Below are 14,226 nucleotides of genomic sequence, written 5' to 3'. Positions count from 1 at the left end.
TGTTCTGCTCCCCACTCTGTCCCTAGTGAATTCTCTCACCCTCCGCATCTCTGATATGTACCCCAGTCTGTATGAATAAATAAATCTTTTTTAAAAATCACATAAAATATACAGTAACTTACATAATTTTCTGAGTAAATGATAAAGCACTTTACAAGATAGTATATGCAATATGATTACTATATATAGGATTTTGTATAGGTGTGTGGTTATGTAAAAAAGAAAGACTGAAAGAACAGCTACCAATATGTTAAAAGAGGTTATTCATAAGCGGTGGGATGCTACACTTGGGATCTTCTATATTTTCATAAATTTTTTAATGCTAAACACATAAAATGTTCATACATTCTCAGATCTAGTTATTTCACTGCATTGCAGTAGATAGCAATGCAGACTAAAAGTCAAGAAACTTACTCAAAATATTTAGCATAGTGTGCTAAGCATGACTTTCTAACTCTAAAATCCGTTGTTTTTCTGCCTCTGTCTCTTTTTCACCTTATCACCAGATATAGCTAGAATCCCTTTCTCTAGTTTTTCCTCTTAATTTCTGCATCTACTAAATTTCTAAATATCGTTTCCTAAGCCATTTTATCAGTGTGTGAATCAGATAGTATATGTAATGCAAAATATATATCATGTTCATTAGATGAAAAAGGCAATTTCCCCTACATGTAAAAACTGGGACAGCATGTATCAGAATAAGTGCAATCTGACAGTCTTCAGATAAGTCAATTTGCTTCTTGCTCTTAAAATAAAACTAAAATCTGTTTGGTCTTGACTATGATATTTGGAAAGTGCCATGCTTTCTTCTATACCAAAAGATTTCTGAACCTTTTCAAAATGTGAATTCTTAAAAGGACTGCATTCCCCCAAATAGGATCAGAGGAACCAAGCCTTACTTGTATTTATAAATGGTAAAATTTCTCTATTTTTATTTTTACTTTTACTCAAAAAAGTAGGATAAATGTAATAATCTCTCTCCCACTCAGAAAAATGTAATTTTGGGGGCCTCAAGCTGGCTGCATTAGGAATTAGAAATATCTCTGATGATGCACAGCTGTCCTCATTTCTTAATCACAGATGTCTAAAGCATTCCAGGAGGCTGATTCAGGCACCTGGAGAAATGAACCATAGTTTCTCAGTCTTTCTCCTGAAGATCTTGCCTGTTAGATCATGAAAGGATAAGTAGTTCCTTTGCTATAAAACTAGGAATTTAACTACAAGATGATCTTGAGTAAGATGAATTCTGACATTTCTTTACCACCATTTCCTTCTTGTTCTCATATACATGTCTCACGCAAGTGATCTTACTGGTTTCCCTTTATCTCAGTCTTTTTCCTATGAATCTCTTGTGGAGATCGACTTAGGAAAAGATAACAATCTGGCAAAATTTAGAAGTTCTCCTACCAATAACTGCTGTTAGCATCAAAAGAAAAATAGAACATCATCCAGGAGTTTTTGATCACCCAAACAGGCCCAAACTTAAGGTAAGCCTTTGAGTTGAGCAATTAAAAACCATATTTCTTCTCTTTAGGGTTCTTTATAGCAAAACTTTGTGACTTCAAAGGTTTCTCCTCAAAAGAATTCCATAGTCCACACAACTCTTTGTATTGTTCCCTTGCAGAGAGCAGGTGATAATTATTAACCACTTCAATCCACCTAAGGTTCTTTCATTTGGAACCCAAACTTCACCTGAAATTATGACTTGTGTTCTTTAGGATAAAACTACCAACAAAGATGTATCAGGCTCTTTGTGATAGAAATAGCACTCATATACCTGAGCATCTTACCTTCACGCAACCTACCCTTTCTTAATAGCTCGGTTAGGGTTCTCGCTCTCTCTTTATATATATATATATACACACACACATAGATAGATATAGATATAGATATATAGATATAGATATAGATTGCATTGTTTGTTTGTTTTTTTTTTCAGTGTATTGCTTCCATTGAATTACATGGAACATCACTGAACTGTGTAGGTGGGCTTCAGGGAAAATTTTAAAGAAACTTAAAAGTTCCAAAGGGATGAGAAAACTGTAGCCCTGAAATGTTGTGTGAGCCAAGGTTACATACATACCAGTGGCTTAGAGAAAAGGCTTTTAACATGTCTTAGGCTGGAGTAGAGAGAGCAGAAGCCATTTCACTGCATCACAGAAATAATGGACTTTTAAAGAAGATCCACCCTATATGCAGCTCAGTTCCAGCACCTGTTAACTATATTCAGCCACCCAAAAATTCTTCCCAATGAATATACTCACCTCAAAGAATAAAAACATTAAATCAGGAATTAATAAATATTCAGGCAATTTGAAATTTTATTGTGAAAATAGCTATTTTGATTAATATCCAGGTTCTCATTTATCAGAATAAATTCTTTACAGTGATCATTAACATCACGTCTGGGTATCTATATATAGTCTCTTGGTAAAATATATTTCCAGTAAACAAGGCTAGATAATTGAAATTATGACTAACACTGTTTATTTTGAAGATTATTTATAACAAAACCTAGTATTTGTACACTAGAACAGATGCTTAAAATGTTTACCATTCAAAGATAAGCTTGGTGGGACAACCAGTATGTGTATACATATATTAATTATTTCTCTTCTTTACTGCCAATCTTCCATAAAGTTAAAGTTACATTAGAAACAATTCCAGTTATTTTAAGATGAACAGAAAACTGGAAAAGACATTCTTTTCTAGTTTACAAAATAAAACATTGCGTTAGATGAGGAATAAAGCTTTTCCTTGTGTATTTAATGTAAAAGCTTGAGTACACCCCACCTTCTCCACAAGATAAAGACATCAGAAGTACAAGGAAAATTAGTCATTGGTCCAAAAAACAAGTGGTCAGCATAACCTTCTCTGTAGTACATGATTCTCTGAAACTCTAGCAAGTCATTTTTCTTGATTTTCAAGGATCTTGGGTATGTAAAATAAATGATTAAAAAAGCATTTCTCTAAATTTACATAAGGAAAACTAATGAATCAGAACAAAGCTCCAACTGCTTTTCACATGGCTAGATGCTTACCGTTACACACAAATCCAACCGCAAGGCAAACTTTCTATCAAATACACATATCAAATGCAGAGTTCCCAACAGGCAACTGTATATGTTGGGGAAAACAAATGAAAAGCATCCATATGCCTGATTAGTGATCTGATTTTATGTATGAAATCAAACATACTTGGGTCTCTGAAAATTTGGAGGTTTAGTAAAGCTTAAATATTTTAGGATATAGAAACTGCTGGATCTAATGCAAATTGCAAGCCTTCATCCTAAAAAATGCAAACAAACCAACAACCCTTATTTAGACCACATCTTCAGTAATGTAACAAAAAATATTAAACTTCTGCTGTCACTGCAACAACTGTAAACACCTGCATCCATCCATCCATCCATCCATTCATCCATCCATCCATCCACCCAAAATAATAAACTTCTATGTGATTTTAATGCTATAAATACCCACTGTCTTTTTGGCATTTTAAAGCCAAAGGGTTGGGGAAATTGCTCTGGAATACAAATTGGTTCCCTTTTTCTCGTGGAACTGATTAGTTTTCTAAAAACACTAGCTCATATTATACAGCTATTTTCGGCCAACTCTTATTTAAGGGAAAGGGGCTAGGCAGACCAGGGACCGCACATGTCTTAGAATCCAGTCCTAAAATTATAGCCACGCTTCTCTCAACTCCATGGTCTAGGGAGGTCCTCACCTGAGTTCCCACTTATCACCACCCACTAAAAAGGAATTCATCAATAACAAACCTTTGCAATGAGCACAACAAGTAAAAACACTCTCAGGCAGCATTCTCTATACGTATTTCTCAGAACACAATTTCCACAGGACACCTATTTTTAAACACACACACACACACATTAAAATAAACCAAGGAAATGGTTTATAAAATACAGACCCTCCCTGGAAACTGAAACCACACACAATGTATCAATGGTTCTGAAAAGCCTACCTTAACTGTTTCTAATGCATTTCCCAAATTTATTTGGCCATGGAAATTTCTAATCATTTAATGATACATTCTGCCTTTAGGAGCTAAAAGATGTTTTTTAAAATCTTATAGTATAATGTCAAAAAAATCTGAATGAGGTTACAAAAAAAACTTACTTTCTGATGTTTTTAAAGAAACTAATTTGTTTTGTTTTAACTTCATCTTTACATTCCCATGAAAAAAATCACCATTTAAAACATCTAATGAAACCTTTGAGAATAATTGGACTTTCAACCTTTATTTCATCTAATAGCAAATTTCTGAGTGATAAGAATTTTTGATATCCTAGAGGAGTCTATGATCTTGTCTGATATTCTAGGGAAAAGGATTCTTGGTGGTAAATAGTTCTTTTGGGGTAAGACAAAATAGGTCTTTAGATTATCATGCATCATAAACATGAGCGTTTTTCTTTAAATTCAAAAAGGAAGCAAATTATATTTTTCTTATGTATGTATTCATCTGGCACTAAATACTATCTTTGGAGTGTTACATTTTAAATTCTAATCTAATTTAAAAAATGATACATTTACTTTATTAAATTCACTTTTAAAACAATCATAAACCCACGGAAGTAGCAAAAGTAGTACAAAGATATCCTATGCACCATCAGTGAACTTCCTGTCTTTACATTAAGCATTCAAAGTTTGGTTTTAAAGGGTTAACATTTTTGGTTTAGGAAAACAGTAAAAGAAATCTAAATATATATCCCTGGACTAGGCTTTCAAAAAACATACTGCCCACCTGAACAATTGCTATTCTAAGATATCATTATTACTAATTCCTTTTGATGACTAAGTTGTTTCCATTTTTGCAGACTTCTGAAAGTAATTTAGCTGATTGAAATAAGTTTTCCCATTCCTTCATGTTACTATATCTAGCAATATTTTAAATGAACAGAAATTACAAATGGAAATCAATATGCTTTGGACTTAATGTAAAATCTCTAATACTCAAAAAATAATACAGACATATTTAAGTTGAAATTTGTTTGTCAATGCCAGCATTTTGTAGTGCTGGCATTGCCAAACATAAAAGTGTCTGTCTACTCTTATGAATGGCTGATGATGCAGATCTTTTACAGGGATTATCTGATCAATTTTCTAGTCCTATACTATAAACAATTATAAACACATACTCCCTTTTATCATATTATCCTCCACCATCAGCTCCAAGTGGCACATGGCACTTCAAGATTATGGACCATTTATCATACTCAGTAAACTCAAGCTTTAGCCCAAACTTCCCTAACAAGCTGATCATAGGTCTTTGCCCAATCTGCAGAGTTGCTCTTTCCCAAGGGTTCTGATATATGTGGTTGGTCCCCTGGTCCCTAAAGGAGTCTGTGCTGTTATTGCTTCCTAGCATCTTATTGGCACGTATCAAAAAAGCTCAACTAAGTATCCCAATATGTAAATTCTCACTCATCTAAATCACATTTTGCATCTTAGGAAAAGGTAGTCTGAAAATATCATGACCTACATAGTGTAAAACTAAAGGGAACTCAAAGCAGGAGTGATCAAAAAGCAACTTATATTCATTGTTGTCTTCTCTACTAAAAAGGACAAATATTTGTGATTGATTCAACACCTGAAACATTATAATAACTTAGTGGCTTATGTCTGTGTGTCCTAAGAATGTAATTTTCCTAATTCTTTCTTACTTATCGGTACTAGTAATTTTACTGGCGGAAAACATATATATTAACTTTAAACTTTTGACTCTTCCTAAGAAGAAACATGCAGTCATAGTTACCCTTTGATTATACACTCTGTTAGGGGTGATATAGTTCCTTCTCCTACAATTTTTCCCCCCCAGAACTAATTTTAAGTGTCCTGTTTTACAACTGTAAGCGATTTCTTTGCTTTTTGGAAGGTTTATAAAAAATCATAATTGAAAATGACTAATCCTGACTAAGACAAACATGTATGACAAATGTGTTAGCCATCCTTCTGCAATATCAATTCTAGAAAACAAAGTCTATGGTCATGATTTTCAATGAAAATAGTCACAGATTTCAGATTGCTGACATCTAATAGCCTACTTTTAAAGATTAATGCAAAATGAGCTCTCTTTACCCACCATTTGTTGAAGTAATATGAAACTTATTAGGAATGTTCCCTACTAAATACATCCCAACTCATGAACACACCATGATATTGAAGACTACCTTTTTTCTCATTTAATTAAAACCTTCAAGAAAAAAAAATGCTTCGAATGACTTAAGATTTCCTGTATAAAGCTACCCAAATACAGGACAAGTACAGGACAGCTAAGCTCCACTCAATTTAAATAGGACAAGTATTCCTTAACATGGGGTTTCTGTAGGACATAATGAAATTTGCTGAGCACCATAGTAATCTATTAAGACACTAATCAAAAACATGAGTCCTGTATTTTAAAACCCCCAAAAGTTGTTTTAGGATGACAGGAGCACCTCAGCCACTAATACAAGCAAGATTCTATTGTATAATAAGTAAAATTATCTACACAGAAAATCCTTTCACAGTTCAACAACTATTAGAAATTAGTCTTTAATACCTGCTATTTCTGATTATTCCTTTGAGTCCTTCTCACTGTAAACCATATAGAAGATTATTAGTTGCCATAAAATTTTTGACTACATGATGGCCCTTCCTAAGAATAAACACCGGTCTGAGCTAAGCATGATGAACTCGGACCAGACACACAGTGGTTCTTCTGTTACTCTGGTAGTGGGGCTCCGCCTGAGTTAGCTAACACTGGCCAAGGCTCAGTAAGACTTTACAGCCTAATAAAATGGTTATGACCAATACATTCATTTCTCCTGAAATCAGTCCAAGAAAAATACGACTAAAGTTAAAGTTGTACTATACATACAGAGGTCTAAAGCTGCCATATTCAATAAACTAAAAGAGCCCTTGCTAACTATATTGAACACATCAGCAAATATTAACATTACATTGAAGTGCATATAATCAGATTAATATGACACCTTTATATATGGCACTAAACCCTTTAAGGTTAGATTTATGACAGCATAATTAAAAAGCACATTCCTCTCTGCTTTTTATAGTTAAACACCAGCTTTTCTACTGAATTTATAATAATTCTAAGGTGTAAAATAGGTGTCAGATTTTTAAACTGAAGAAGCCTCAGCCAAAGAGCCAAATATTAGATATTAATACTGACCTAAGAAAATGAAATTAATACATCAACATGAATAAATTAAGAGAGCACATTCAGAACAGAATTATAGTTTTGGTCAGCAACATGTGAACTAAAGGCAAAATCTGCCAAGATTAAGGCAGGGTTTTTTTTATATATAGATATATATATATATACAGTACAGTGTTTTCATTTTTCTCCAAATTCATTTAGCATTCAATTTGATGTTATTTAAAGTGCATTGCCAAGCTAAAATACAAGTTTCCTAAAAAAAAAAATAAAGATTGTAGAAAGTTTCTTTTGTTTTCAAGTCTTCCTTATACCTCTTAATTGCATTTTCGTCTGCCTCCATAATACTTAGTGTAAGAGACTGATGCAATAACCACATGACTTTGGACACAGAGCATGTCAGGGTGATAGTCGTTGTAAGGAATTACTTTCTTCTTCTGCGGGAGTCAGTTTAAGTGTTGGCAGTTTCCGAGGAGGAAGTTGAGGGCTTTGACGAAGATTATCATCCATCTATAGAAAATACAAAAGGTACCTGTGACTAATGGCTGCGGTACCACTCACAGATTGAGCCCTCCTGTCCAAACTAGCCTAGAAGCGTGAAGAAACATTTGTTTCTGGACTGCTACACAAACCTTTTATTTCCAAATAACCTCTCAAGACTTCTAAATGTCGTACCTCAAATAGCAGCTGACTCAGTGTATGTATCAAGCTACATGGCTCATCCTTGATACCGTCACAAAACTACAGTACTTCCACAAAACGAGTATTTTTGTTGAACTGCTGATCTCAACCATAGCATGACTTGTTTGAAGAGTACTTCTAATAGTAAGCGAAAGAGCAGTACTTCATTACACTAAGCACCAGTTCACAAAGCAGGTCCATGGGTCTGTCCTAAAAACTCATTTGATCTTCCCAACAAACTTGTGAAGAAAAAAAGGAAGACACAATCATTCCTTATTTCTAACATCATTCATAAGTGAGATGGTTTCTAACTATAAAGCACATGCTGGAGACCAGTCTACCTCTTACCCATTAAATCACCTTGGACAGGTGACAAAAGCTACTCTCAAAGCTTCAGTTTCCTCAGCTATAAAATCCAAATGATAGAGTTCCTGGCATATAGAGGTGTTGTCAGGATTAAATGAGTGAACACATACCAAACCCATGCAACACAGTTACTTAATGTTACTTAAGATTCCTTCATTTGTGAAAGAATGAAGTACTTTTCACTGTATAAGAGAAAAAAGCAAGTTACCAGGTACTTGAGAGGAAAATTTATAGCGCTTGTGTTTTTTTCAACTAAAATCACCCTTGGAATTTCCATTGTTGGTTTTGTCCCTCACTTAATTCTTCAATATACCTTTCACCAAATGAACACACCCAAAGTGGTAAACTTATCCACACTGGTGAACATTATACACTTAGAACAGAGAAAAACTGGAAGAAGAGAAAAATAAAACATGTAGAAGAAAGAAAAAGTCATCATGGTACTATTAACAAGGAAAGATAAACACATGTGTACATTGTGAAGCACTGTTAACCTCTGGAGATACAGAAGTAGACGGGCAAGCAAAAACTGTTTTTGATTTGTCTTTTTGGATCTCTTCATCAGAAAAGTACTACTTGTGTAAATCCAGTACTTATTATCAGATCTTTTTCCCAAAGCAATCAAGCCACTACTGGCTTCAAAATAATTATATACAGCTTTCTGAAAATAACTCTTAAAAAAAAAAAAAAAAAACCAAGAAGGTAAAGTTAATGTATGACCCAAGTTATAATAGTTATAGAAAGAAAAATACTAAACTACTATAAAATGAGTGAAGTAACCTTGACCTTTTCAATCAAGTTGGATTCCTTATTTACGAGTTGTGTGAGTTTCTGCAGATTTGCATCTACTGTCTCTTGTCCAGCAGGAGAGATGCCTAAGAAGCCAGGACAGAAATCAGAAAGACAGGAAATTTGAAAGCTTTTAAAACTGTTTAGATTGAGAGCATTTTGAGTTTATCCACCCTCCAAAGTGCCCCATCTCAAAGAAAAACCACTCAGATTTCAAAGAGGGATTAGAAATGCTCCAAAGTCAAACTCTAAAACAAAGGACTAAATTTGTCCACCAGTTTGCTGTATGCCAAAAAAATTAGCAGAAGAGCACAGCAGTCCTCATTTTCTTCTCAAATTGAACTTTAAAGACCAATTTAAATAGGTCTTTAGTTAAAACTATTTGAATAGCTTTCTAATGCAGTGACTCCAAAATAGCTACGCACCAGGCATTCTAAGTATTTGAAGACTTAAAAAATACATATTCCTGAGGTCTACGACTAAGAGATTTTTATTCAGTAAATGTGAATTTTGTGGTGTAGTCAGATTTAACCCCTCCCTATATATAAAACATGTAACTTACCTTAAGAAATAAACTATGCATAAACTAGCTTAACTTTTAACTTCTGTTTCCACCAACTCTCCTAACCCAAATTTAGTATCCCAATCACTTAAGCACAGGCCTCATGCTCCCAAAAGAATCATATTCGAAGGGGCAGGTGCCCTCTGTTTACTATACCGCAGTCTGCTGCAATCAATTTTCAAGTAGTAGAAACAGGGATGTACCTCACCAAAATCAACCTGCTGATTTCTGTTCAGGCAGGAAAATGCTAGAAGCAACATTTAAAGTAATTGCCCATTTGCATTAGGATAAATACCATCTTTTAGCAAGGACTTGATACATGCCACTTGATAAAGGACTTGATAAATTTCTTCTAAATGTTTTAGAAGAAAATGAAATGACCCACTTCAAAGGGGCAATCATTTTTTTTTTTTTTTTTTTTTTAAAAGATTTATTTGTGCATACAGAACGGGGGTATAGGCCAGAGGCTCAGGGGCGGTGAGAGGCTTCACCAGAGACAGAGTGGGGAACAGAACAGGCAGATTGATGAAGTACACTGCTGAGGGGAGCAGCGGGCGGGTCAGGAGAGATCTGCCGCGCCATGTGGTCACCTCTGGGACAGGCGAGAATCCAACTCATGAGGAAGCGGCTTTAGATTCTCAGTGCTGTGCTTTTAACCCGCTGCGCCACCAGCGAGGGCCCGGGGCAATCAATGTTTATAGAGAACAAGAATTAGGAAATGTATAAAATCCAGAAGAATAAACAAATGACAAGTGTCTACTGCTCCACTTAAATAAGGACATCTAAGAATAAAATTCAGTTGGAAAATGCCAACTTCCTGACAATATCCATGCTTCTTTAATCCATAATGATTTTATTTATACATCCTTAGAAGAATATCCAATACTGCATGCAAACAAAGATTAGTTGAAGATTAGGCTTACCTCCAAGACTATGTCTAAAATAACTGCTTAGGATGTCATCACAAAAGCGACACAGGTTGGAGAGCTGTTTCAAATGTTCTTGTAATTGAACTTTGGGAAAGTGTACTTTATAAAGAGGTGCAAGAAAACCAAAAACATAGGCATCCAAAGTAGAAGGCCTAAAAAACATTAGGATTTGTTTAACGCACTTAAGAAAAATATTTGCGATTATAGTGCAACTATGCTTTTACTCATTAGTTTAACGGTAGACATTTATTTGGAAGAAAATAAAGTTGTCGATTAAAGGTTCATTTTTTCCTAATGTTATATAGAGACTGAAGATAGGGTGGGAATAGTCAGCTGTTTTAAATTCACACACACAGCATGCTAAGTCAATGTTTGTTTACCAGTGACAAAGTTTCCTATAGTAAAAGTCCGTTCAGTCATTTTTTAGTGAAAAATTCCTTTGGGTGGGAGAAAAGCAAGCAAGCTTTCTTTAAATAACTACTCGTTGACTATATTACACAAAAAACATCAAAATGATTTTTATGTACTTACATATCCCCAAAGAAAAACTGAGATGTTCCCAATCTATTTGACAGAAGATTTAGGCACTCCTTGGCATCTCTGTATATCTAATAAGAATGAAATTATATCTCAAAGGCAGAAAAGATGCTCTACAACCCCTTTTTAGGCAGGCATCTAGATGTTAGTTCATCTCTGCTATCACTTTTGTCCCTTCTCTTGTACAGCCTTGTCTGAAAGTAATTCCATCATACCTGTGCTTCTACTTCTCGAAGGTGGTAGAGGGGAGGCTGTCCTCTGGTCAGGAGAATCCTGTTCAGTGCTCCCTTAGACATTCTTCCAGGCAGGATTAAACTCAAGGGAAAAGGAATGCGTGAAGCAAACCATGGCTTTGTCACACTAAAGTAATTGTCATTCTCAACCCAAAATGTGTGAAGCTGAAAAGGTGGGAAAAAACATGATGTTCTTTTATTTAAAAAGAATCACCAAATGTGAGAGCTTTTATCTTTGTATAAAGACCTCAGACAAATTTTCCAGTAAGAATTGCTCAAGGGTAAAACAAGATTTTAAATGTGTGAGTATTATTGGCTGCTATATCCCAGTCACCCAAAATAAAGCCGGGGCATGTAGTAGGTGCTCAATAATTATATATTAAATAACTGAATTAGAGTTCATCCAATTTAAATACATAGAACAATAAACTCCACCCTCCACAAAGAATTTTTAGTTCCAATATAACATTACCCTTTGTAGTTTCACATACTACTTAAATGTTTAACAGAAAACGGTTTCACAGTAATAAGAAAGATTCAAAATTAATATATAAATGAAATTTCCTCCCTTAAGCCCTCTTATTTTTCTTTTAAACAATCACTTTCTACTAGATCATTAAAACTTTGTAATAGTCATCAACGCTCACCATTGCTGGAAGAAGTTTCTCTTCAAGAAGAGCAATGTAAGCCAGTGTATCTGCCCCTTGTTTTGCTGAGAGTTCATAATCAGCATTATATTTCTGTTAAATATAAAAAAACCTTAAAAGTCAAGAATAGTCTAAAAGAATAAAGCTAAATAAAGTAGGATTCCTGTAATTTCTCATAACTGTCAAACATGATATTTTAAGGGGGAGAGGGTAAGAAAAATACAAATTCAATGACAAAGTCTGCCTAAGCAAATGAAGTGCTTAGCAAATAGCATGCATACAGCATGCTAAGTAAGTTATAAGATTTTTTTAAACTTATTATTTTAATGCATGGCATGTAGCACAAACTTAATAAAAACTATTATTTTTGTTAACAAAAAAGGAAAGTTATAACTGGTTGCATTTTCCCCCTTGAACAAATAAAGAAAACTTTCAAACTTAGAAAAGTTCCAAATTTTGTTCACATGATTCATTTTTTTAAAAGTATTTGTAAAACCAGTAACTTTTCCATCTTTAAGTCTTCAGATATTTAAATACTTTGGCTATACCATATACATTTTTACAGTTCAAACATTTTGAATACATTATCTCATGAAACATTAACTGCAACCATCACTTTTAAAAAACAGTTGCTAGTTGATGGGAACTCGGATGTTATACCCAGTACAAAATGTGTAGCAACTATGTAACTAAAGTAACAATCTTACCAATATAGTGTAGTGCAGATGACTAAATTGAATGTGTTCAAAAACTAAGCTTCAAGAAATAAAAAATTAACTATCCCTCACCACATGGCTTTAAAATCACAGTAAACTGGTGCTTTGGAGAGGTGATTCTCCAATCTTATTTTTTAAAGAATCTGCTATATTTTATCCCATATCATGTGATACAAAAAAAAAAAAGTGACTGTTGACAAGCCACTCAAGTGGCTATACAGGGCAATTACAATTGGTAGCAAATATTCAGTACGTATTACTATTTCATTTTCTCAAGTCTTTTTTAAAATCAAATTCCAGGTATCTCCAATTGTCTAATGAGTTGACAAAAATTCTCAGAACCTTTCAATATGTTTTTTAACTATCATGCAGGGAGTAACATCTACTGCTTCAGTAGGAATCACCCACCTGTTTTCTTAAAAAGTTTAGTATTTTTGCCGGCTGACAAACAATGTTATCTTCATATGTCAAAATTGGTACATCTCCTATGATCAAAAAACAGTTTACATACAAGAAAACATTTCTCTTTCCTCTGAAGAGAATCCAATACCCTAAAAACAATGCCAAATACATGTTTGGAGGGGGGAAATGAGTAAGCTCATCTTATTTTTTTGCAATTTTACGAACAGTTACAGAGAACACTTTCATTCTCATAATTTGAACTTTGAAAATATTGCTTAGAATGATCAAATCATAAGTAACACACAGCCAAGGTCAGGGTAAGAAGAAACTAAAGCCCCAAGGTACCCCATAGCTATATGCAGGGAGGGGAAGGGAAGAGGGGAAAGGGATGTTTAAAACTTTAAACTGTACCTCTTGAACCTCTCCAGGTCTTATCTATTACATTGACTTTTAAGGGTGCACCAGAAAATTTGGCATAAGCCTGAAACAGAGTTTGCAACAAAACATTTTAGACAAGAGTACGCAATGCAAATCTGCAGAGCAGCTTTACTTCACTGCCCGCTTCCCTAAGGGCAGAAAACGTCTGAAATTGGGGCCGCGTCTCTCTGTCTCTCGCGATCTATACACAGGCAGTGGGGTGCACACCCCAGCTTTCTAGCTTTCGAGGACTTTGTTCCTCAAAGATCGGAGGAATTATGCGGGGCGAAGCGCGCGCGCCCCCTGCTTCGGCTTTCAGACAGCAGCTTGGCTGAGGAAACTCGGAGCCATGACTCTGCCTCCAGGCTTCGGCGGAGTCACAGGCTAAGTTGTGACTGTAGCCAGGAGGGAGACCAGGACGAAGCAGCTAGCAATAACCTAGCGGACCTCGGCCCCGCAACACCAGGAGAAACCACGCAAGGCGCCTGAACTCGGCTCAGTCAGCCACGCTCTAACCCCGTCCCTCCTCTCCCGCGCCCTGGCCCGCCAGGCGGCCTCACCATCACCACTAGGGACTCGCTGTGTACCGATGGGAGCCCCCAGCCGCCTCCCCAGCAACTGAGCTCCAAGGGGGCCGCCATCTTGCTAGGACTGACCTTGCTGTCCCGGAAGTACTTTTGCCACCCAATTTCCGGCACATGGAAATGGAGGGCGGGGCGAGAGAAGGGAAGGGGACTTTTGGACTTTGGAGAGATGCGGGAAGGGCCGTGGAG

The 14,226-nt window shown here is 35.5% G+C and overlaps 1 protein-coding gene across 2 annotated transcripts; it reads right to left on the bottom strand.

Moving 5' to 3' along the window:
* Positions 1 to 2,303: 2,303 nt before the first annotated feature.
* On the bottom strand, positions 2,304 to 14,105 carry MTX3 (metaxin 3). 2 transcript variants are annotated; one of them, XM_004678176.2, is made up of 9 exons: positions 14,014 to 14,105; positions 13,448 to 13,517; positions 13,043 to 13,119; positions 11,919 to 12,011; positions 11,254 to 11,436; positions 11,033 to 11,109; positions 10,496 to 10,653; positions 9,008 to 9,096; positions 2,304 to 7,684 (listed from the first exon to the last, which is right to left on the bottom strand). In XM_004678176.2, the coding sequence occupies exons 1-9, from the start codon at positions 14,092 to 14,094 to the stop codon at positions 7,574 to 7,576; spliced, it is 939 nt and encodes a 312-aa protein (XP_004678233.1). In that variant the 5' UTR covers positions 14,095 to 14,105; the 3' UTR covers positions 2,304 to 7,573. The 2 variants fall into 2 exon arrangements, with proteins under 2 accessions (XP_004678233.1, XP_012577421.1); XM_012721967.1 differs by lacking the exons at positions 2,304 to 7,684; positions 9,008 to 9,096 and adding an exon at positions 10,193 to 10,232.
* Positions 14,106 to 14,226: the final 121 nt, after the last annotated feature.

Source organism: Condylura cristata, unplaced genomic scaffold, assembly GCF_000260355.1.
Source record: "Condylura cristata isolate star-nosed mole 26May11 unplaced genomic scaffold, ConCri1.0 scaffold00007, whole genome shotgun sequence".
In the NCBI taxonomy this organism is placed as follows: domain Eukaryota; kingdom Metazoa; phylum Chordata; class Mammalia; order Eulipotyphla; family Talpidae; genus Condylura; species Condylura cristata.
Note: the sequence above shows the minus strand (reverse complement) of the source record. Positions and strands in the feature narration are given on the sequence as shown.